Source organism: Lethenteron reissneri, chromosome 1 (genome assembly GCF_015708825.2).
Source record: "Lethenteron reissneri isolate LAM-NWPU_2019-01 chromosome 1, ASM1570882v1, whole genome shotgun sequence".
Taxonomy (NCBI): domain Eukaryota; kingdom Metazoa; phylum Chordata; class Hyperoartia; order Petromyzontiformes; family Petromyzontidae; genus Lethenteron; species Lethenteron reissneri.
Window position 1 is genome coordinate 4455719 of NC_083779.1, and position 22335 is coordinate 4478053.

The following is a 22335-nucleotide window of genomic DNA, read 5'->3' on the forward strand; positions in this document are numbered from 1 at the left end:
ATCGGTCACGTAGCAGCATAGCGCTGGCTGCTGGTGGGGAAGGGGATCTGCAGCTTACAGCGGCCCTGACTGACAGCAGGTCACGTGATAGACCCGAGAGGGATGTAGGGGAAAGGTCACGGAAGGGGCACATCGAGAACCCGCTAGTAGGTTGCAGAAGGGGGCCAGGCCACGCTGACGGTATAAGAGGGGCCCCGGGAGGGGAGCTCGGGGCTGTCGTGTGGAGTGAGGGGGTCACCGTCGTGCTGCTGCCGGAGTCTTCACCGTCTTGGCTTCGCCAGTCAGGCAGTCTACCAGCTGTGAACTGTTAAGGCCGTTTAAACACATTCCTGCGGAGGGAACGTTGGGTTGCTCGGTCAATGGCCAGGGTCAACGGCGGCGTGGTGTATTCCGCAAATATGGTCGATTGTGAGGGCGGGCACAAGCCGGCGTGAGTAGGTTAAACGTTGAGTTTTATAAGGGCACCACGGGGTGACCAGCCCCTCCCCACCCAGCCCCACCCCTCCCACCCCCCACCCAGCCCCTCCCCACCCAGTCCCTCCCCACCCTCTCAGGCACTGAGACCACAATGAGTGGTCTCAGTGCCTGAGACCACAATGAGTGCCTTAGCCTGGCTCTATGAGACCAATGGACCCTTAGAATTCTGTCTAGACCACAGGGGGTGACTTTAAAAACAACAAGATTACATACTTACATTGCATACATAGCATACATCGCATACGTGTCGTGTAATAGCGCCGGCTGGTGAACAGCAGCGGCAGCTGTGGTGGACAGACAGGACACACGCCAGTGAGCGTGTGCACGGTGTGTGTTGGCAGAGTGGAGGAACTAGGGCAAGGGTCATGGAGGACCCCATCTGGAGGCCCCTGGAACTTGCTAGCGGGTTCCAGAAGGGAGGCGTGGTCAGGGCGGGGTCAGGCTGCGCTGGGAGGATAAAAGGAGCCGAGAGCGGGGAGCTCGAGGCTGCCGGTTCTGGGAGTGGACTCGTCTCGTCGTCGCTGTTGTCTTCGCTAGACATTGCGTTGCAGGAAGTTGTTGGTCTATCTCAGTAAGCGCCGTCAGTGTTCGATGGCTAGTGTTGTGTACAGGCTGGGCTAAGTAACTGCGGAAAGTATGGGGACGAGACCGTGGAAGTTGTTTAATAAAGAAGGTGCCTCCTAGAAATTCTGTCTCTGAATCGTTGACACTTTACATACACATACATCGCACACATACACTACACACATATTTCTAGATTTGAAGCTTTCGTGACTGCAAAGATTCATATTCTTAGGTTTTTTCGGTTAAGTCACGTAAGTAAAACATCAAAATAAAAATAAAATAAAAATAAAATAAAAAAATCACGACGTTTCAGAGGCAACACAGGTCCCACCTGATGACGGAGACTTGTGTTGCCTCCGAAACGTCGTGATTTTTTTTTATTTATTTTATTTTTATTTTATTTTTATTTTGATGTTTTACTTACGTGACTTAACCGAAAAAACCTAAGAATACTACACACATACACTACACACACTACACATACATAACGCCACGAAGCAGTCTCTAAAGAGCCGCATGCAGCTTCTGAGCTGCAGTTTTCCCACCCCTGGCCTTGAGAACGCATTCGTTTGGATCTATGAGCCTTTGGTATCACGAATCCTGAGCGAGGCTCTTACAAGTCTTGCCTTGTGAGTCCGTGAGTCTCTGTAAGTGTGGTTGTGAGTCTGCCAGTCTCTGTGAGTCTATGTGAGTCTGTCTCTGTGTGAGTCTCTGTCTCTGTGTCGTTGTGAGTCTGTGAGTCTCTGTGAGTCTATGTGAGTCTGTCTCTGTGTGAGTCTCTGTGAGTGTCTGTCTCTGTGTTAGTCTGTGTGAGTCTTTGTGAGTCTAAGTCTGTGTGAGTCTCTCTGAGTCTATGTGTGTCTCTGTGCGTCTGTATAAGTGTCGCCGAGTCTGTGTGAGAAGTGTGAGTCTCTCTAAGTCTGTGAGTCTGTGTAAGTCTCAAAGTCTGTGTAAGCCTTTGTGAGTCTCTGCGAGTCTGTATAAGTATCTTGGTGAGTCTGTGTGTGTGTGAATCTGTGTTTGTGTGTGTGTCTGTGTGAGTGTCTGTGTGTGTCTGTATGTGTGTGTGTGAGTCTGTGTGTGTGTGAATCTGTGTTTGTGTGTGTGTCTGTGTGAGTGTGTCTGTGTGTGTGTGTCTGTGTGTGTGTGAGTCTGTGTGTGTGTGAATCTGTGTGTGTATGAATCTGTGTGTGTGTGTCTGTGTGTGTGTGAATCTGTGTGTGTGTGAGTATGTGTGTCTGTGTGTGTATGAATCTGTGTGTGTGTGAGTGTGTGTGTCTGTGTGTGTATGAATCTGTGAGTGTGAGTCTGTGTGTGAGTGAATCTGTGTGTGTGAGTGTGTGTGTCTCTGTGTGAATCTGTGTGTGTGAGTGTGTGTGTCTGTGTGTGTGTCTGTGTGTATGAATATGTGAGTGTGTGTCTGTGTGTGTGTGAATCTGTGTGTGTGTGTGAATCTGTGTGTGTGTGTGTGAATCTGTGTGTGTGAGTGTGTGTCTGTGTGTGTGTGAATCTGTGTGTGTGAGTGTGTGTGTCTGTGTGTGAATCTGTGTGTGTGTGAGTCTGTGTGTATGTGAATCTGTGTGTGTGAGTGTGTATCTGTGTGTGTGTCTGTGTGTGGGGAGCGGTAGTGTAGTGGTTAGCGCGCTGCGCTATGAACCTGGCGACCCGGGTTCGATTCCCGCTCACGGCAAACACCAGTGACGATTATCTGAAACGGTCCTGGGCCTCCCCTAGGTCGACTCAGCCTTAAATGAGTACCTGGTGCGGTGTGTAAACATCGCCACTAGGGAGACAAAGGCGGTCGGGCGTGGCGCTGGCCACCCACCCCCTCGTGTACCGTTCCGGCCTTCATAGGTGCTCGCTAACAGCACTTGCCCCTACAGTCTGTTCAGGCTATACGGGGGATCTTTGTCTGTGTGTATGTGAATCTGTGTGTGTGAGTGTGTGTGTCTGTGTGTGAGTGTGTGAGTGAGTGTGTGTGTGAGTGAGTCTGTGTGTGAGTGAATCTGTGTGTGAGTGAATCTGTGAGTGTGTGTGTCTGTGTGTGTGAATCTGTGTGTGAGTGAATCTATGTGAGTGTGTGTCTGTGTGTGTGTGTGAATCTGTGTGTGTGAGTGTGTGTGAGTGAATCTGTGAGTGTGTGTGTCTGTGTGTGTGTGAATCTGTGTGTGTGAGTGTGTGTGAATCTGTGTGTGAGTGAATCTATGTGAATCTGTGTGTGTGTGTGTGTGAATCTGTGTGTGTGTGTGTGTGAATCTGTGTGTGTGTGTGTGTGAATCTGTGTGTGTGAGTGTGTGTGTCTGTGTGTGAGTGAATCTGTGAGTGTGTGAATCTGTGTGTGTGAATCTGTGTGTGTGAGTGTGTGTGTCTGTGTGTGTGTGAATCTGTGTGTGTGAGTGTGTGTGTCTGTGTGTGAGTGAATCTGTGTGTGTGTGCCTGTGTGTGTGTGAATCTGTGTGTGTGAGTGTGTGTGTCTGTGTGTGTGTGAGTGTGTGTGTCTGTGTGTGAGTGAATCTGTGTGTGTGTGTGTCTGTGTGTGTGTGAATCTGTGTGTCTGTGTGTGTGTCTGTGTGTGTGTCAGCTCCGCCAGCGACCGTCTCCGCCGCGCCCGCAGACGAACCCCACTCGGTGAGGGATCCACTCCGTCGCTCGCTCTTCTCAACACTTTGTAACTATTATAATTATTACTATAATCAGCGGTACGATTTGTTCCACACAATCCTTCGCGTCGAGACGACGACTGCTGTGTGTGGAGGGTTATTTAGTATTATTTGTGGTGAATGTCGCAGCGTTTAAGCTACGAGGTGGCGTTTTAGTTCTGCAAAGGCCTGAGGCCTTGCATCGTACGTGGCGAGTTTAATTTAATTATTATTTGTTTTAAATTGTGACATTGTATTTGTAACGTGCGATTCGTGTACACACACACACTTATATACTGTTTATTGTTTTTAAACTCTGTTGGAGTTATGAGCTTGCGTCCGACTCGTCTGAGGCCTCTCGTTTAATGAGCAACTCTTTGAGTTTTAGCGGCGTTCTAAAGTCTTAAACGACTGTGTTGTAGAGTGGAAGTATGATATTGTAGAGTGAAAGTATGATATTGTAGAGTGAAATGACTATTGTAAAGTGAAAGTATTATATTGTAGAGTGGAAGTATGATATTGTAAGGTGAAAGAATGATATTGTAAAGTGAAATGACTGCATTGTAAAGTGAAAGTATGATATTGTAAAGTGAAAGTATGATATTGTAGAGTGAAAGTATGATATTGTGAAGTCAAATGACTGCATTGTAAAGTGAAAGTATGATATTGTAGAGTGAAAATATGATATTGTGAAGTCAAATGACTGCATTGTAAAGTGAAAGTATGATATTGTAAAGTGAAAGTATGATATTGTAACGTGGAAGTATGATATTGTAGAGTGGAAGTATGATGTTATTAAGTGAAATGACTGCATTTTTATGTTAAAGTATGATATTGTAAAGTGAAATGACTGCATTTTTAAGTGAAAGTATGATATTTTAAAGTGAAAGTATGATATTGTAAAGTGAAATGACTGCATTTTTAAGTGAAAGTATGATATTGTAAAGTGAAACGACTATCATAATTGTTTTTGTACCCTTCTATCTGGCAACAAAACTGACACCTTTTTTACAAGGAGTCATGTTTACATAGACCACAATACCTGCAGTCATAATGCAAACAAAAACCATAACTCTGATAATGTATGTGCACTGTCCTTGAAGTTGATTGGTCCACACCCGAGACAGCTTTCCTTAGAGCCGAGTCTCACATTGTGTTGGACCAGATGACGCCAAAAGGCGCACAACTCAAAGACAATGCACCATCAGAGTATGAGAGCTCGGGGGAAGCATTTACACCATTGGAACCTCATTTGCCAGTAAAAATATGATAATTGTTTTTTTTAGCCTTCTATTTGGCAACAAAACTGACACCTTTTTTTATCATATTTTTACTGGCAAATGAGGTTCCAATGGTGAAACGACTATCATCAAGTCAAACGACTGCATTGTAAATTTGAAGCGATGCATCATTCGGAATTGCTACTCTGGTTTACACCAAACTGACGCATCTTCCACCATCACATTCATACGTTGCCATCGTGGTTAGTTCCTTACAAAGCGCCTTTGCTTAAGGCGATGTAAGCATTCAGTTAAGACAAGAAAGAGCCAGTGTTGAGAAAGCCAAAACAAAATCCACATTCTTATGGCAAGGGGCCTCTATGGGTATCCATACGACAACCCGCTGTGTTGACTTTCTCTGAGTGGTGGTGTGGAGAGGGTTACTCGATTTATCGACCCCCCCCCCCCCCCCGAGGGAGGAGGGATGATGGGCCACAAGCAGAATTTGAACTCGTTACCTGCGTTTGAGTTGCAACACTTTTGTGTTTTCAGGAAGAACCCAAAGACAAAAATGTGTCCACGTTTACGCCACGACACTCAAAGCTCCGCACAGATGGATTCGATTTCAGGAGGGGGGGGGGTGGTGTTTAGTTAGGACGATAGTGCGATGTTCATTTCCCGGAGCCCTAGGCTCTTCTTTGGCTCTGCCATTCCTATGAACCCCTTATCAGTGTCCTCTACCTTATTACAGATCAAATTCAGACCGTAGTGGTCACCCCGTGCCCCCGTTATAAATCTCAACGTTCATCCTACAAAGTCACCATCACAAGGGAGCAAGGCCGTAGCCGTGGAGTCAACATTGGGGGGGACCAAATCTTTTAGGGGGTTCCCCCCCCCCAGAAAAAAAAATCTAAATTTGAAAAGGAATTTCCTGCCTAAAATATAAAAAAAAATCACTAACACATAGGATGGAATTTTTATTAATGTTTTACAATAATGTCTAATAGTGTATTGTATTACATTGCTCTGTATTTTCTTTTTTTTTTACCTTTTCTTGTTTAACCACAATCATATAAACAGAAATCTATTTTATCCTAGTAGGAATCTCCTGGTCACACCAGCCCACAGGGGATTATTGTGTCCGTCGTGCAGGGACGGGCTGGGTGGGGAGGGAGGGAGGGGCTGGGGGCGGAGGGGAGCGAGGGGCTGGGTGGAGGGTGGGAGGGGTGGGGCTGGGTGGGGAGGGGTTGGTCATCCCGTGGTGCCCTTATAAAACTCAACGTTTAACCTACTCACGCCGGCTTGTGCCCGCCCTCACAGTCGGGCATATTTGCGGAACACACCACGCTGCCGTTGACCCTGCAGGCCATTGACCGAGCAACCCAACGTTCCTACCAGCTCCCTCCGCAGGAATGTGTTAGCAATATATTGGGGGGGGGGTGTCCCACTTAATATATATTATAATTACGGCCTTGCAAGGGAGACACACAAAAAATAGACAAAACATTGTTTTTGCCCGGATTGAAACGGCTGTACGCCGCATGGACCTGAAAACTCATCAATTTCCCTGCTACACAAGAATACGGAGCAAGCCGTGTTGAGTCCACAGCTGTGTGCTCTCTGTACAAGCAGTGGCAGCTCGTAACATCTCCACGAGATGGGGCTGTTGTGAGTGACCTCTGAAAATGTGGTGTTCTATCTTCTTGGTTCTTTCGGTAAAGTCACGTAGAAGGGAAGTAATAAAATAATACAAATAAAACATAATTTAGGTTTATGTTTTATTTTAATTTTTTTATTATTTTATTCCCTTCTACGTGACTTTACCGAAAGAACCAAGAAGATGAATCCCTGTGGTGTTCTAATTTCGAAAAAAAACCTCGCCATGTTATTGGCCTTCCCGTTTGATTGATACAACTGTCTTAGCTACCAACGGTAAGCATTTATAAACAATGTGAAACAAGACAAAGCACTCAAATGCTGTCCCCATGACCCTCAAGTCCACACCACACAACCCCCTTTGACGCTGACAAAAGCCGTGAGCTGCTATAGTTGCACAGTGCCACCTCGCGTTGTGACACCGCCCTGAATGGGTCTCAAACGGGTGGCCAAAATGCGAATCTCGTCGCGATGAATGAAGGGACATCTCTCACGCGAACTCCTTCACAGCCACCCCGAGACCTCCCCGCAAATCAGACAGCGGTGTTCCAGCGGTTTCTAATACAAACAACTTAATGTGTTATCTTCATTAGGCAATTCACGTTGAAAGAATTTTTTTTTTAAACACAACAACATTTAAAATAAGTATTTTTATTCGAAAAATAATTTCTCGTCTCCAGCTGCTTGGTGGGTAGGTGCCCCACTGCCTATAGTAGACGAACCGCGCCTGTGTACATGTACAGTATTCTGACTTGCATAAGCATATACGTTGCGTAAGCTTTTATCTTCATAAACGTCGGCACACGCTGTGTCATCATTTGCTGTGTTTTGCTGCGCGTGTGTCACTTGAGATGATGGACCAAATCCGACGCAGACGTTCCATCTCGAGGGCTTATCCAGGGTAACACAAAAAGATTTGACGAAACTAAAAGAAGCGAACACTTTCTTCAAATCTCGTCGGGAAATATTTAAATCGCGTCTCTTTTTCCTTGTTGTCGTCCCCCCTTTCGCCCCGCGACGATGCACAGCGGCATGTGAACGCGAGTCCAACTCGGCCCCCGCCTGCCCTCCTCCTCGTGGCCCCCCGACTGCCCGACCCCCCCCCCCCTCCTCCGTCATGGAGTTCTACGAGCGGACGAGGGTGGAGCAGCTGCCCACGGGGCTGCCCTTCCCCTGGCTGCCCCCGGACGTCCCCATGGTCCACGTGGCCGAGGGCAGCCAGGAGCGCAGCGTGGTGACGCGCGTCCTGCGACACCTGAGCGACGGCGACGCTCGCCACGTGCTCCTGAGGTAAGAGCGAGACAGGACAGCTGGCGGGCTGGCGGGCTGGCGGGCGGGCGGGCTGGCTGGCTGGCAGGCGGGCGGGCGGGTGGGCGGGCTGGCGGGCTGGCTATGTGGGCAGGCTGGCTGGGTACACCGCTCTGGGTTTTCGCCGTTTTGTTCCTTCTGAATGTTCTTCCGATACTAGGAAGCCACTGGGAGCTGTGGCACTTTTAAATCATCCGGGTTAAAAATGTAATTCTTTAGAACTGCTTTTTTGTGTCTAGTTGTTCTTCCTCCTCCGCACCTCCGATGAGCACGGTTGGCTACGTACGGTGCGAAAGAAATTCAACGTAGCTCTCGGGAAGTGTTTTCTGGTCACGCCGTGTGCTGTTCGGCACGGTGAACAGATCTTAGCAACCGACAATCGAGCAGACCCACCTCTGGACTGCGCCGTCACAAAGAGCTGAGATCTAAAACGACACGCGGCTTGTTGCGCGCGTGCGTAACGCGCCCCTTACGTTCGCTGCGCATGTGTGAACCTATCTGGCGGTGCGCCGTGGCGACGACGATGGCCGCACGCCGACTTCTTCGCCTGCGTCAACCGCGACCGTTCCGACGACGGCATCCAACTGCGGCGGCGGCGTCATCAGCGGCGCGGGGAGAGCAGGCGGCCGCGCGGTGTCGTGCTCCGACGCGGTGCTGCGCCGTGCCCCGGGCGCGCCGCTGCGCCGCGCGGTGAGCGCCGGCACGCGCGTCACGGCCGAGACGTGGGAGCCGCGCGCACGGGGCTGCGGCCTCGACACGTTGGTGGTGCGCCGCTCGGCGCACACCCTCACCGTGCTGCTCACCAAGGTGAGGGGGGGGGGGCGTGGGCGTCGAGGGGCGGGGGGGACCGACGCCGCTGCCGCGCAACACGGCGGCAGCACGGGCTCACGCCAACTCGGTCCCTGACTCTAACCCACACCCTGACTATAACCTTGACTCTAGCCATAACCCTGACTCTAACCCACACCCTGACTATAACCTTGACTCTAGCCATAACCTTGACTCTAACCCACACCCTGACTATAACCTTGACTCGATCCATAATCTTGACGAACCCACACCCTGACTCTATCCCATAACCCTGACTTTAACCCTGACCCTCACTATAACCCTGATCCTGACTCCAACCCTGACCCCGCCACCTCGCAGGACGAGCTGCCGGCCGGCACAGGAGACCTGGACCTGCGTTCGATCGACGCCACCATCTTCTTCTCCGAGCCGAAGGCACCGGCAGGCGCTGGGCGGGCGGTGGACGCGGCGGCGACGGCGGCGGCGGCCGAGCAGGGAAGGGCAGGGAGAGGGGGGCGCGGGGGGCGCGGGGGGCACGGAGGGTGCGGGGGGGGGAGAGGGGGGAGAGGGTGGCAGAGGGAGCCACCGGTGGGAGGGGGGCACCACGGGAGGCACCACCGCCCTTGCCAGGGGGCGGAGGCGGCGCCCATGATGAGCTGACGAGGGCTGGAGGAGGAGGAGAAGGAGGCGTGGACATTTTTGGTCGTTTTCTTGCGGAGAGACGCGGCTCTTCTCCCGTTGCTACCGAGGGAGGCTGTTCATCCCGGGGCTGACGCACGAGGTGTGAAGCTTCCTGAAACGGGTATAAACGCTCTGAGGTGTTGCCAGCTATTGCACGGTAAACCCCGTCGGCGTCAAATTGTGGTCCTGCACTTAATTTGGACGAATTACAGCTCGTGAGAATTCCAAAAAGAAATTGGTTTTGCCAAATATTCCTCCCGTGCGGTGGAACGGGTGGGAAAGTGCCACCCCCTGCCGTTGTGTGGACCACACAGCACCATGAAGCGATCTCACAAATCGCTCTGCGATTATTGGCTTCTGCGTGGCGTCCGCAATGACGGGCGGGTGCGCTGTTCTGCGCGAGACCTGAATGGATACTTCCTCTTGTGACATGACACAGCACAATCGGGATAGTTTTGGGGGAAACTAAATGCAGGAGATTTTGACATCGATTAATAACTCGTGAATTTTCTCTTAAGCCCAAATTTATCATCTAAGAGCAGTTATACACTATTATTCTTGGGACTCTTTATTACAAGTCATGTGCTTAAACCGAACTGAACTTTCTTAACTTAAACGTAATTTAAACCCATATATTATCAGTTTTTGGCATAGAGATCCGTGAAAAATGGTTATATTTTCGTATTATCTGCGATTTTTTTATTATCTGCGGCCGTCCTCCCTGTCATTAGCACGGATAATCGAGTCTAACGGGATATATTTTTAAAGGCTGCAGTGTGACATAATGATGCTATAGTGCATCATTGTCACACTTGTACGTTTTAATACTTCAGTGTGATGGTGGTGTGCTGGACAGCATTTGTGTTACAGAAACTCAACAGAGCCTAGGTACTTGCCAACAATATACGAACTCGGCATATCGTGAGCTTTAATACGTTTAGCACATCATTGTTCTACTTGTGCATTATTTCCTTGTGCGTTGAAGGGGATGGAGTGTCGATGGGCCACAATCGTTGCGCGAGGATCATTGGCGAGTGATTTAGGGTTAACTCAAACGCCAAGTTTACAGCCAGTGTATGTATGTTTAACTTATTTCGCATCGTACGTAGCCAACCGTGCTAATCGGAGGTGCGGCGGAAGGACAGCTACCGAGTGTGCAGGCGGTGTAACTGCACCGGGCCACGGGTCCGGGAGGGGGCGCTACACGACTCCATTTCATTCCTTGCACCCACCAGGGCCCATGCCAACCCACGCCACGCCATTCGCCAACTCGCCCCGTGTGTTTGTGCCCCCTCTCTTCACCGCTCGACTCGTGGATCTCACCCTGCCAGTGGCCGGGAGGGCTCTCTGTAGAGCGGGGTCCCGGCGTGCAGGAGGAGTGCTTTTGCCGGGAACGTCTTGTTAAGCCGGCGGCATTTGTTGAGCGAGCCCGACTCTCCTGGTGAGACCAGCACGGTTGATGCCGGCACAGAGTTTGCCCGATTTAAGCAAATGTTGTTGCGGGACGGATTATTTTTTGTCCCCCTTCTCTGAAAAGCCAATAGGCCGATGGGTAAAAGGGTGACATCCTCAGCCGGTCGATCGGCAGGTTGCGTTTTGGCCAGATAAAAATGTGGGTTTAATTCCATCTCTTCCACGACGTCTGGCCGGCATGAATTAAGTCGGCCAAATCCCCTCCTCGAAGAGATATCCTCCAGAACAACCGTCTAGTGGAGACCCTTTCTGCCGGCAGTCGCTGTTGCACGGCCGCACCTCTAACCTATCGGTGCAGCTCGGCAACAGGAGGAGAGCGCTGGACGTGGCGGATATCGCGCTTCCTGAAATTGGCGCTGTCGAGACCACTTAAGTCACCCCCGCAAGTCATCCCCCCCAAGGAGCCCGATCACTCCACCCACTCCCAGCCGATTCCCCAGTCCTGCCCGGCCTGGGGAGATGAAACCAATTTCCTCGCAAATTGTCCGCTCATCAGAAGGGGCCCCCCACAGAGAACACACCCTGTGCGAGAGAGCCTCATGAATACTGCATTGTGGTGGTGGTGTGGCTTTTTGTATTTGCGGGGTTTTTCAGATGTTGTCCTCTTTAATGATTTCGCAACCGAGATTGGGAGCATAAATGCATTAGCCTTCCGTCCAGCTGTAACATAGAGTCATGGTAACTGTTGTGGAGATTGATACAATGTAAACATAATCTTGTTTTACCGTGTTCTCCGGATTCTAAGACGCCCTGGGAAACAAGGACGCACCACATCGATAAAGCGACGCCAATGTGGACACACACAGCTACCAGATTATAAGACGCGTCACCAACTCACGGTTTTAAATTACAGGGGGACAAAAATAAATCTTCTTGGTTCTTTCGGTAAAGTCACGTAGTGGGCGAAACGTCGTGAGAATAATTTTATTATTTTTATTATTTCCCTTCTACGTGACTTTACCTAAAGAACCAAGAAGATGAATCCCTGCAGTCACGAAAGTTTTTAATCGAGACAAAAAGAAAGTTCGTCGTGCAATTCGGAGAATATGGTATAAAGTTGTGTTGCTATTCGGGACTTAACCGACAGTCCATGGGGCCACAGCAGAAATCGGTACCACCTAAGGTTAAGTCAGTTTATTATGTTGGGTTAACATAAGGCACTTTCCTAGCACAAATTGCCAACCCAGAGGTGGCAAAGCTTTTAGCAGTACCAATAATCTATTTACACGGCGAACATACGAATGGATTAAACAAGGGGCAGGGCGTGCATGCATAATGTATGTGCGTCGCACACGCGCGTTGTGCATGCACATTATGTATGTTGATTACCCCATGAATAACCCAACTGGGAATGGATATCCATTATAAATTATATGCATACATTTCGTCCCCCTCCCCTCTGGTGACGGCATCGCATGTATCCCTCTCTTTTAAGACCTGAAACAGGAGGATTTCTCCACAACTATAGCTAGCTGTCGCCTGATGATGCTGTTTGTGATTACCGGCGAAACGTCGTACTCGAATTGCAAATGTTGTGGGTTTACTCTCCAACACACCGGTGTGCTGTACTCGTAACGAATTGGCACGTTTTGTTTACGTGACAAACCTTACTGATTGGCTATCGGCTGGTGGCGGTTTTATATTTACGCGATCTAACCCAAAAACTCGCTAATTTCAAGTGGGCATTTATATAATTCACCGTTATTGGTCAAGAAGTTTGAACAACCTTTGAAGTGATGCCACCTCAGGTGGTGGCCAACCGGTGAAATTTCTGGCCCTGGCTCGCGGACTCCCGATAGAAAACCGGGCGACACGAACTTGGGCAAAATTTTCCGCAGCAAAAAAAAAAGACTTTCAGAAACCTTTTCCCATTTTAAAACTAAGCGCTAAACGGATAAGCCTATTTTCAGCAAAGGCGATGGACCTAGACCCTGAAGTCGCCATCCCGCTAGAGCACACACGCGCGCAAGATAGCGTCGTCATCACAAAATACACACTTGGGAATACGCGCGTTTTTTTCTTGTTACGTTTTTTTTTTCGAAGCTGTTAGAGCCACGTGGAATTGGCTTCCTGGTGTCTTAAAAGTGCCGCGCGGCGTCAACGTTGATGACGTTCGTTTTGAAAGGGCGGTGGCCGAATGGTTAAAGCCAACTGCTTGTTCACCTTCGTGGAGATCTGTTAGCCGAAGGGAGTGAGTGCCGTTCACTCTCGCTGGGGGATGGGGGGAGGCAGTCTACCTTCATCGAGATGTACGAATTGACTTGAGTGCAATTCACTTCCACCTCTTCTAGGACGTCCGGCCGGCGGGGAAGTCGGTCAAAATACCCTCTGGCTGGGCTCTCTAGCGGAGGTTCTTCCATCGGCGGTGTCGTCAGAATACGCTGCAGTGCCTGCAGCTTTGCCATCTCATACTATTAATCGCAACCGGGTACCCGATACCCGTACCCTACCCGATACCCAGCTACCCGTACCCGGCCAGGTACGGGTACCCGTTTGCGACCCTGGTGCGGCCGGGTACGGGTACGGGTACGCCGTGAGTAACTGGTGAGTAACCGTTTGTCACTCATTTCCCAACGTCTTGTCTCTTCTCACAATTCAAGTTCCTAGAATCAACCCACCCGCGCCTGCAACATGGCTTCATCCCAGAGGTCGCAATCAGGTACCCGTTTGCGACCCTGGTGCGGCCGGGTACGGGTACAGGTAAGGAATCAAAACCCGTTTGCGACCTCTGTCTCATACGCAACAGATTGGGTCATCTTTGCGAGTTGCACACCCAAAGGGGGGCAACGCTTGCCCCGGAAGTAACGCCCTCCTATCTTGGCTCTGCCGATAACTCGGTGCGCCGATGCCGCGCTGTAAATATCCACGCCGATGTCGCGGATCCCTTGCACTTGAGGTCGTCACTTGGAACCAGGGCCCGGCGTTCATCACGTCATTAGGATTCCGTCGGCACCCGCGTAGCCTTTGGCAAACAGCCGTCACCACGGCGCCTCCGATCAGCACGGAGGTGCAGGGTTCACCGCCGAGGTCGTGCGAGGTCTGGCGTTGTCGTGCTTGGCAATCGTTGTGTTAGAGGAGGCGGCAGGGGGAGAGGGCTTCTCTATTTCTGCCATCTGGTAAATGGTCATGACATTCTCGAGAAAGAATATTTTACTGTTTATTCGGTGCAATAAAAACGTACGGAGTGGATACATTGAAGGCGTTACTTTTTAGCGGTCCCCGCTTGTATTTTGGGGGAAAAAATACCGACGGGGACTTGGGCCACGCGGGCACCCCCCCAGCGCGTCACCCCGCGCGTCCGTGGCGCCCGTGCAACGTTTGCACAGCGTTTGCTGAAACACGGTCGAGACACTTCCATTCACGCGAACACGTATTGACATCCATAATCGAGGTTTTTTGGGTTAATACGCGATCTAACCCAAAAACTCTCTTACGGGTGATATTGTTCGCGAAAGCCTCTGTGTTAAACTGACGTATGTACGTTGAGCCTATTTCCGCGCCGTACGTAGCCAACTTGTGCACATGACGTGTCTGTATATATACGCGTGCGTGTATATTTATACGGGGTATGTACACAAAGTATTTTGTACATCGTGTGTATATGTGAAAGCAAATCCGGCCGGCCTTGTTTTACACTAGAGTCGGCGGTTGTGAGCCAATTCCCACATTTGTAAAATTGCGCGCGGCTAATTTAGGAACAATTAAGTATCAGCTGTAAGTATTTTCTCTCTCTGGTCTTTCTTGATAAAGGAAAGATCATGGATCTCAATGTCTTCTTGCCCGGGTAAATAAAACGCCGATGAATTTCCGTTTCGTAGTGAATGGCGCTTGCGCGTGTGTGCATGTGCGCGAGTGTGGAGCGGTGGTGCAACGGTGAACGAGCTGCGGCGTGACGACCCGAGTTCGATTCCCGCTCAAGGCCAGCACTAGTGACTTATCTGAACCGGTCCTGGGCCTCCCCTAGGTCGGCTCAGCCTCAAACGAGTACCTGGTGCGGTGTGTAGTAAACATCGCCACTGGGGAGACAATGACGGCCAGGTATGGTGCTGGCCACCCACCCCCTCGTGTGCCGTGCCGGCCTTCATAGGTGCTACTCGCTAACAGCGCTTGCCCCAACAGTTTTTTCAAGGATATTACAGGGGGGGTGAGGGATGGGGATGTTTGCCTCTGCTGTAATCAAAGCTTCTGTTAACTCACAGTCGTCTGAACGCAGAACAGTGTGGAGCGGTAGTGCAGTGGTGGGCTCGCTGCATTGTGAGCGTGGCCACTAGAGCTCGCAAGCGTGGCGAAGTGTGGTCGGACAACCACATTGTGACCAACGCGGCCTTGGGGGCCTTGGGGATTTTGGGGGGAGGAGGGGGGCCTTCATCCAGCAGTGGATTGGCCGGCAAGGACTGCAAATTGAGCTCTCAATCGGAACGTTGTGTCCGATTTGCGACAAAATGCGCGCGCGCGTTATGAATTGCGTTTGTCATTCGTGCGACGGTACAGTATTCTGATTCGCATTACGAGCACAGGGCGAGCGGTGCAGAGGAGAGGCGGGGGGGGTTGTGTTAAAGGAGACGCGGACCCCCCCCCCCCCGCCCGTAGTACCTGTGTGTGTGTGTGGTCTCTTCTCCAGATATTGCAGCAATAATTCACCCGTCCGGCTTCCGCAGTCTGCCCGTAGCATGCGAGTGACGACCGTGGCACGTTTGCTCGCCGGATGATGCCAAATTGCCAAATCGCGCAGCGTCGCAAGAACGCTCGGTTGGGCGATCCGCTCGGTGTACCGATGCCCGGGCCCCGTGTAAACGCGACCGTATTCGTAAGTGTTGGGTACGGGACTTTGAACCGATGATCAGAGGTTGCAACCGGGTACCCGATACCCGTACCCTACCCGATACCCGGCTACCCGTACCCGGCCGGGTACGGGTACCCGTTTGCGACCCTGGTGCGGCCGGGTACGGGTACGGGTAGGCCGTGAGTCACTGGTGAGTAACTGTTTGTCACTCATTTCCCAACGTCTTGTCTCTTCTCACAATTCAAGTTCCTAGAATCAACCCACCCGCGCCTGCAACATGGCTTCATCCCAGAGGTCGCAATCAGGTACCCGATACCCGTACCCGGCCGGTTACGGGTAGGGTACGGGTACGGCCGGGTACGGGTACCCGTTTGCGACCCTGGTGCGGCCGGGTACGGGTAAGAAATCAAAACCCGTTTGCGACCTCTGGTGCGGCCGGGTACGGGTAAGGAATCAAAACCCGTTTGCGACCTCTGGTGCGGCCGGGTACGGGTACGGGTAAGGAATCAAAACCCGTTTGCGACCTCTGCCGATGATACAAGAACGTCGTTAGGCCGACCGTGACGACCCCCCAATGGGGGGTTGTCATTTTTGAAAGGAGGCCCAATTTCGAATATTTAAAGTTTTCATTAGTTTTTTTTATATACTGCATGGCGTTAGCTATTCGCGCGCTTCCATCGCGAGAAATTACTGTCGCTCACAAACGTAGGTTCTGTATAACAGTGATTATCAGCCCTCTGTCAGTCCGCTACAGCATGAAGGCCCCTCCCCCCCACGCCGTGTCGGCCTTGGGGGATTGTTTGGCCATACTTCATGATTTTGTCATTATTGGTTGGTGATGGTCGTGGTCGTACCGGTTCAGATATCGCTCGCCACCGACATCACCCTTGACCTGGAATCAAACTCAGGTTGCCGGCTTCGGAGTTCAATATGTGAAAGATTGCGCGACAGTTTCCACCAAAATTTGAATTCCAAGTGTTTACCCGGCAGAGTCTCACAGACTCCCAGCTTTTTTGATCTAAGGGTGCAATTTCCCGCATGCAGCATGGAGAGAGGGGCCCGTCCTGTAGCGACCCCCATCCCATAACGACGCCTCCCGTAGCGTCCCGCACCGGTCCCGCTCGGCAGATGCTGCTGATCCAATGTTGAAACTCCAACGATGCGGCTTCAACCCCGACGAAGCTCGGAGAGCTGAGTGGAGTTTCAAAAGAACTCCAAAAACCAACACCTTGCGAAAGACCCAACGCAGAAGATCCCCGGTTTTGATCCCTGCCGGGCCTGGATTGCCACTCCGGCTCGCTACCCATTGTATGCCACGGCAGCATCTCTTTATATAAAGTAGCTCACACCATTTCGATTTAAAGCTTTCGTGACTGCAGGGATTCATCTTCTTGGTTCTTTCGGTAAAGTCACGTAGAATGGAAATAATAAAATAATAATAAAACATAATAAAAATAATTCTCACGACGTTTCGGCCACAACGCAAGCAGCCGTCCTCAGGTGGAGAGCAGGTCTGTCGACAAGACAGAGTAAGACAGAGACACATTCAGACTCTGTCTCCTCGACAGACCTGCTCTCCACCTGAGGACGGCTGCTTGCGTTGTGGCCGAAACGTCGTGAGAATTATTTTATTATGTTTTATTTTTTATATTTTATTATTTCCATTCTACGTGACTTTACCGAAAGAACCAAGAAGATAGCTCACACCACCACACAGGTCTCTGGAAGAATAGTAGCCGAGTTGTGGTTACTAACATTGCGATTAATGGCAACGCCTCCTCGTTGCTCCACGGGCGACGTGAACCCCACGAGGTGTCGCGTCCACGACCCTCGAACGACGTCGACTCCGGCACGCAAGCGATTCGGAGCGCGCTCGCGCGTGAGCGTCGAGCGACGCTCGTCGACGAATTTCTGCATCATTGCACCCCCCCCCCCTCCCGCTTGCTGGCTACAGCACTGCGAGAAATGTTCAACTCTGCCCAGAAATGTGCAATGCCCCCCCCCCCCCGCCTTGGAGCCGCACACACGAGTGCTGAGCAGTGCCGCCCCCAAACACTCACGGAGATGCGTTTAGCTGTGGAAAAACAATCTAAATCGGGTAACTACCTCCCAGGTTGTCATAATCGAGTCTGGTACAGTCACTGACAGCACCGCCAATTCCCCGTACACTCGAGAACACGGTTTAATCGCGAGTGGCTAAAACCCGGGTGTGCTGACTTGGTCGTTCCAACGTGGCTATTGTGAGAATCTTGAGCTTTTTTTAAATCCTTTATATTAAGTTCGCTTGCTTGCTTGCTTATGACCGTGCAAATCTTTCGGTCGTTTTTTAACCCACTTCCCGTGATCCAATCGAGCTGACATTTTGCACACAGACTCGTTGTGCGTGACAATTAATGTTCGTGAAAATTTTTTTCCAAAACGTTACACTTTTTAGGACAAAAATATTATATTTAATTACCAATTGCTTAATGGTGCAATGCAATCATCTGACTCATAGGTGGCAGCCATCTCAAGCCAGAGGACGAGAGGACTCTAGCCGCCACGCATATAAAGGATTTATAGTGAAAAACTTTGTTTTTACGGGTTAATTTTTTATACTTTGAAAGAATTTTTTTTTGCGATGTGAAACGCACTGTTGTGTTTTGTTGTTGTATTCTTTCCACATCTTTTAACTCATCTCCTCTTGGGCGCAACATATAATTGGCACAGAGAGAGGGGGAAGAACTGATCTCAGCAGGGTGATGCTTAATCACGTCTTAATTGGAGGCAGTGATGTTGGCGCGGCGATTAGTGCCCTAAGCAGCTAATAAACCCATCGACCTTGAGTCCCACTGCCAGATCACGGCTTACATCAGTAGCGTTTCTGCCCCCCCCCCCCCAGCCTTCACAAATTTACAACGACCACACAACACCCATTGACTGGCATGGCGGGGGGAGACTTTCATCCAGCAGTGGATTGACAAAGGGCTGTTCCGATCCTGAATTATAGATGTTTACTTGCCCAGAAACAACACACACGTTCTGTAATGAGATACTAATGTTCGGAGATTGTAAATGCATCGGAAGTGGTAATGGCCTCTGCTGCGAAAATCTTGAATGGACCTCTCTTCGGTGCCTGGTCGATTAGTCATGCGGCTCATGAAATTTCTGTAAAATTGACTTTGAATGTTTTAACCGGGGTGGCTCGGTGGACAGAGAGCTCAGACGCTGGGCTCAAATCCAGGTTTCAGCCTGCACCCGTGATGAAAGTGGGTTCCCAAGTGTAGTGAGTTGATACACTAAGGCCAGACGCTATTGACTGCACACACGAAAACCCCCGTGGAAAAAAGAAATCTGGTTCCGCGCATAATTTGCCTGCATCCGCGGTCTGAGAATCAAAGCAATATATTGGTCTGTCATGCATAGAACGTTACTCTCAAATGCAGAGTGGGTGGTAAAGTGTTGCCCTTGACCGTGTGAACCACAACTCGTTGCAAGGGATATCGGATGCAGCTCTGTGATACTTTCGCACGAAGGGTTGCGCTGATCTGCAGGAGAGCGGAATGGATTACTCGTCTCGCGACGAAAACACGGCGCAGGATATCGACATAAAATGCGGCAGAAAATGTGGCAGAAAAATTGTGCGAAAATATGGGCAGTAAAAAGAGACGGGATAATTACGCAGAATTTCTATCGGATGCATCCCTCCTTGATTTTCTTGATCGCGAAAACCTAACACCAGAGGTCGCAACCGGGTACCCGATACCCGTACCCTACCCGATACCCGGCTACCCGTACCCAGCCGGGTACGGGTACGGGTAGCCGTTTGCGACCCTGGTGCGGCCGGGTACAGGTACGGGTAAGGAATCAAAACCCGTTTGCGACCTCTGCCTAACACCCCACCCCCCTTTGGCTTCTGGAGGAAAGTTGTTTTAATATATTAATATATTATATATAAGGTGAAAGCAACACAGCTGTCCTGCTCGTTTCTATTAAAGGCAAACGTGTCTCATCTCCTTCTTCTTCACCGCGCTGTCAGCGAGCGTTAAGCCGAGCTCGTTTCTGCCAAGAGCTTCTCAAGCCAGTGGCGGAAATTCAGAGTCCCGTGTGGCGAGGCCCCCCGCTTCTCGTCAAGTTGAGATGCCAACCGCTGGCGCTGCCACGATGGAGGGGGGGGGGGCAGCCTCGTCAAGCGACGGTCACTGTAAGGGTCAACTAGGTCCGTCGTTAAAAATGACGACGATGATGACAATGACGTCATCGTCATCATCGTTAAAGATGACGACGATGAAGACGATGATGACGATGACGACGATAAGACCACCAGTCAATAGGGGGGCCACCAGAGTCCACGACCGGGCCGCGCGAGACCATCAAAGGTGGAGGGGGAGGGGGTCACATAGGTTCACAGCTTCGAACGCGGAAGCAGCCCTGGTTAATACTGCGGATGCACAAACCAAATGATACGCGCCTGCAAATTACTTCGTTTCATTAGACCACGCGCTAGCAACATCACCCACAGGTTGCAGACTCTACTATACCCTTAATTCTACATTTGAAGCTTTCGTGACTGCAAGGATTCATATTCTTAGGTTTTTTTCCGGTAAAGTCACGTAGATAAAAAATTAATAGCCTTGTGCGATATGAATTATGCAAATACCAAATGTGACTAATTCATTATTAGAGGGTGTCCCCCCCCCCCCCCCCCCTCAAATATCACGAGAGAACCAGCAGAAGCCATCGAGGACCACAAAGATCACAAGCGACCATCGGCGGTCATCATCATCGTCATCCAGTGCCGGATTAAGCTAGTGCGGGGCCTGTAGCATGATGTCATAAAGGGGCCCTAAAAAAATGCATAAACATTAAAACGCACATTTTTTACTTGCACAGTAAAGTAATTGAATTTTTTCATTTTCGCTACAGCCAGATACTACGACAAATCGCTAACCTTAAACACCCGGTCGTTCGTAAAAGTTGAAGGCGGTATAGTACTATAGCAATAGAGCCAGTGCAGAATCACTGAACCGGAATTGAAAGCTTGAAAGCATTTAGCGCGGGCCCCTTGAGAGCGCGGCGCCCGTAGCATTTGCAGCTACTTTTGCTATTAGCATAATCCGGCACTATCGTCATCATCGATTACCAAAACATCATCAGCGACCACCAGAAGCCATCGAGGACAACTCCATCACCGGAGACACGGTCTTTTTTTGTGTGTGTTTCGTTTGTTGTTCACAACCCCCGCATCTCCGTTTAGCACGGTTGGCTCCGTACGGCTCGAAAAATAAGTTCAACACAACAACAGCAACAACCGCCATTCGCCTCTAAGTGGTGGTGACGTCACCACGGCGCTTGTGCCAGGCTAGGTGCACCTTTAAGGCCACGTGAAGTGTCGATCACCCGCTGGCAGGAGGTCACGGGACAGACCCAGCAGGTACCATGGGTCGACTGACTGAGATGACTGGCCGATGCACCACCTGTGCTCCCTACTGTGCTAGGCTAGGTACAGGAGGAGGTCACGGGACAGACCCAGCAGGTGCCATGGCTTGACCGCCTGAGATGACCGGCCGATGCACCGCCAACTTGCTGCGTTTTAGCCGCCCGGCGCTCCGCTCATTGTTGTGAGTGTCACTCCTCTCTGCCCCTCCGTCGTTGCTGGAGGGCGACTGCCTCCCAACTGCCCAGCAATCAGCGGCAGCAGCGTCCTTCACGAGCCTCCTCCACTCATCCGAGGCCATCCTCAAACACAAAGTCGACGCCTGCCCCGGCCTCAACTCTGACCGCGTGGGTCGCGTGCGTCGCGGTGCGTCGCGGTGCGTCGCGGTGCGTCGCGGTGCGTCGCGGTGCGTCGCGCCCGCAGCAGCACGGCGCACAGCAGCAGCAGCAGCACGGCCACCACGACGTTCGCGACGATGGCGACCAAGGCCCCAGCGCTCAGGCCGGCCATCCCGAGACGCCGGGGTGGTAGGGGTCGGGGTGGAGGGGCCGGGGTGGAGGGGTCGGGGTGGAGCGGTCGGGGTGGAGGAGTCGAGGTGGAGGTTTCAGGGTGGAGGTGTCGAGGTGGAGCGGTTGGGGTGGAGGTGTCGGGGTGGAGGTTTCAGGGTGGAGCGGTCGGGGTGGAGCGGTTGGGGTGGAGGTGTCGGGGTGGAGGTTTCAGGGTGGAGCGGTCGGGGTGGAGCGGTCGGGATGGAACGGTCGGGGTGGAGGAGTCGAGGTGGAGGGGTTCGGGATGGAGGGGTCGGGGTGGAGGGGTCGGGGTGGAGCGGTCGGGGTGGTGGAGCGGTCGGGGTGGAGCGGTCGGGGTGGAGGTGTGGGGTGGAGCGGTCGGGGTGGAGGAGTCGGGGTGGAGGGGTCGGGTGGAGCGGTCGGGGTGGAGGTGTGGGGTGGAGCGGTCGGGGTGGAGCGATCGGGGTGCTGGAGTCGGGGTGGAGCGGTTGGGGTGGAGCGGTCGGGGTGGAGGTTTTGTGGTGGTCCTCCCCCCTGGGTGTGCACGGCCCCAGAAACTCAAGGGTCCCCCCCCCTTGTGTCGGTGTCGCGCTGCTCCAGGGGCACGTCCCCTCGTCTCCGCTGTGCTCGTGCTTCTCTGGCGTCTGCCCGGAGATGCCTCCTCTCTTTGCGCTTGATCGGCCACCTTGAGAGGGGCCGGCCTCAAGCGGCGCCTACTTGGCGTCTGGCTTCGTCTTGAAGGGCGTCTTCAAGTGACTCTTGAAGGGCGTCCTCCGTGCGTAGTCGCCAGGCCTCGCCGCGTCTCCACTCGTCCAGCAGA

General features: G+C 51.5%; 2 protein-coding genes across 2 annotated transcripts in view; one reads left to right on the top strand and one right to left on the bottom strand.

Annotated features, from left to right (window-relative positions):
* SNRPA1 (small nuclear ribonucleoprotein polypeptide A') overlaps positions 1-22335 on the bottom strand; it is an 840838-nt gene that overhangs the window by 445517 nt on the left and 372986 nt on the right. The gene's annotated exons all lie outside the window — the stretch shown is intronic.
* On the top strand, positions 985-22205 carry LOC133340394 (ribonuclease P protein subunit p25-like protein). Its single transcript, XM_061548606.1, has 5 exons — positions 985-1150; positions 7585-7846; positions 8470-8671; positions 9014-9154; positions 22116-22205. Exons 1-5 carry the CDS (start codon positions 1114-1116, stop codon positions 22203-22205), a joined length of 732 nt encoding a protein of 243 aa, XP_061404590.1. The 5' UTR covers positions 985-1113.

Coding starts and splice junctions, on each gene's coding strand:
- LOC133340394 (XM_061548606.1), top strand. CDS start 1,114: ATGGGGACGAGACCGTGGAAGTTGTTTAATAAAGAAG. Junction 1,151..7,584: donor GAAGTTGTTTAATAAAGAAG/GTGCCTCCTAGA, acceptor GACGATGCACAG/CGGCATGTGAACGCGAGTCC. Junction 9,155..22,115: donor CGGCGGCCGAGCAGGGAAGG/GCAGGGAGAGGG, acceptor GCGCTGCTCCAG/GGGCACGTCCCCTCGTCTCC.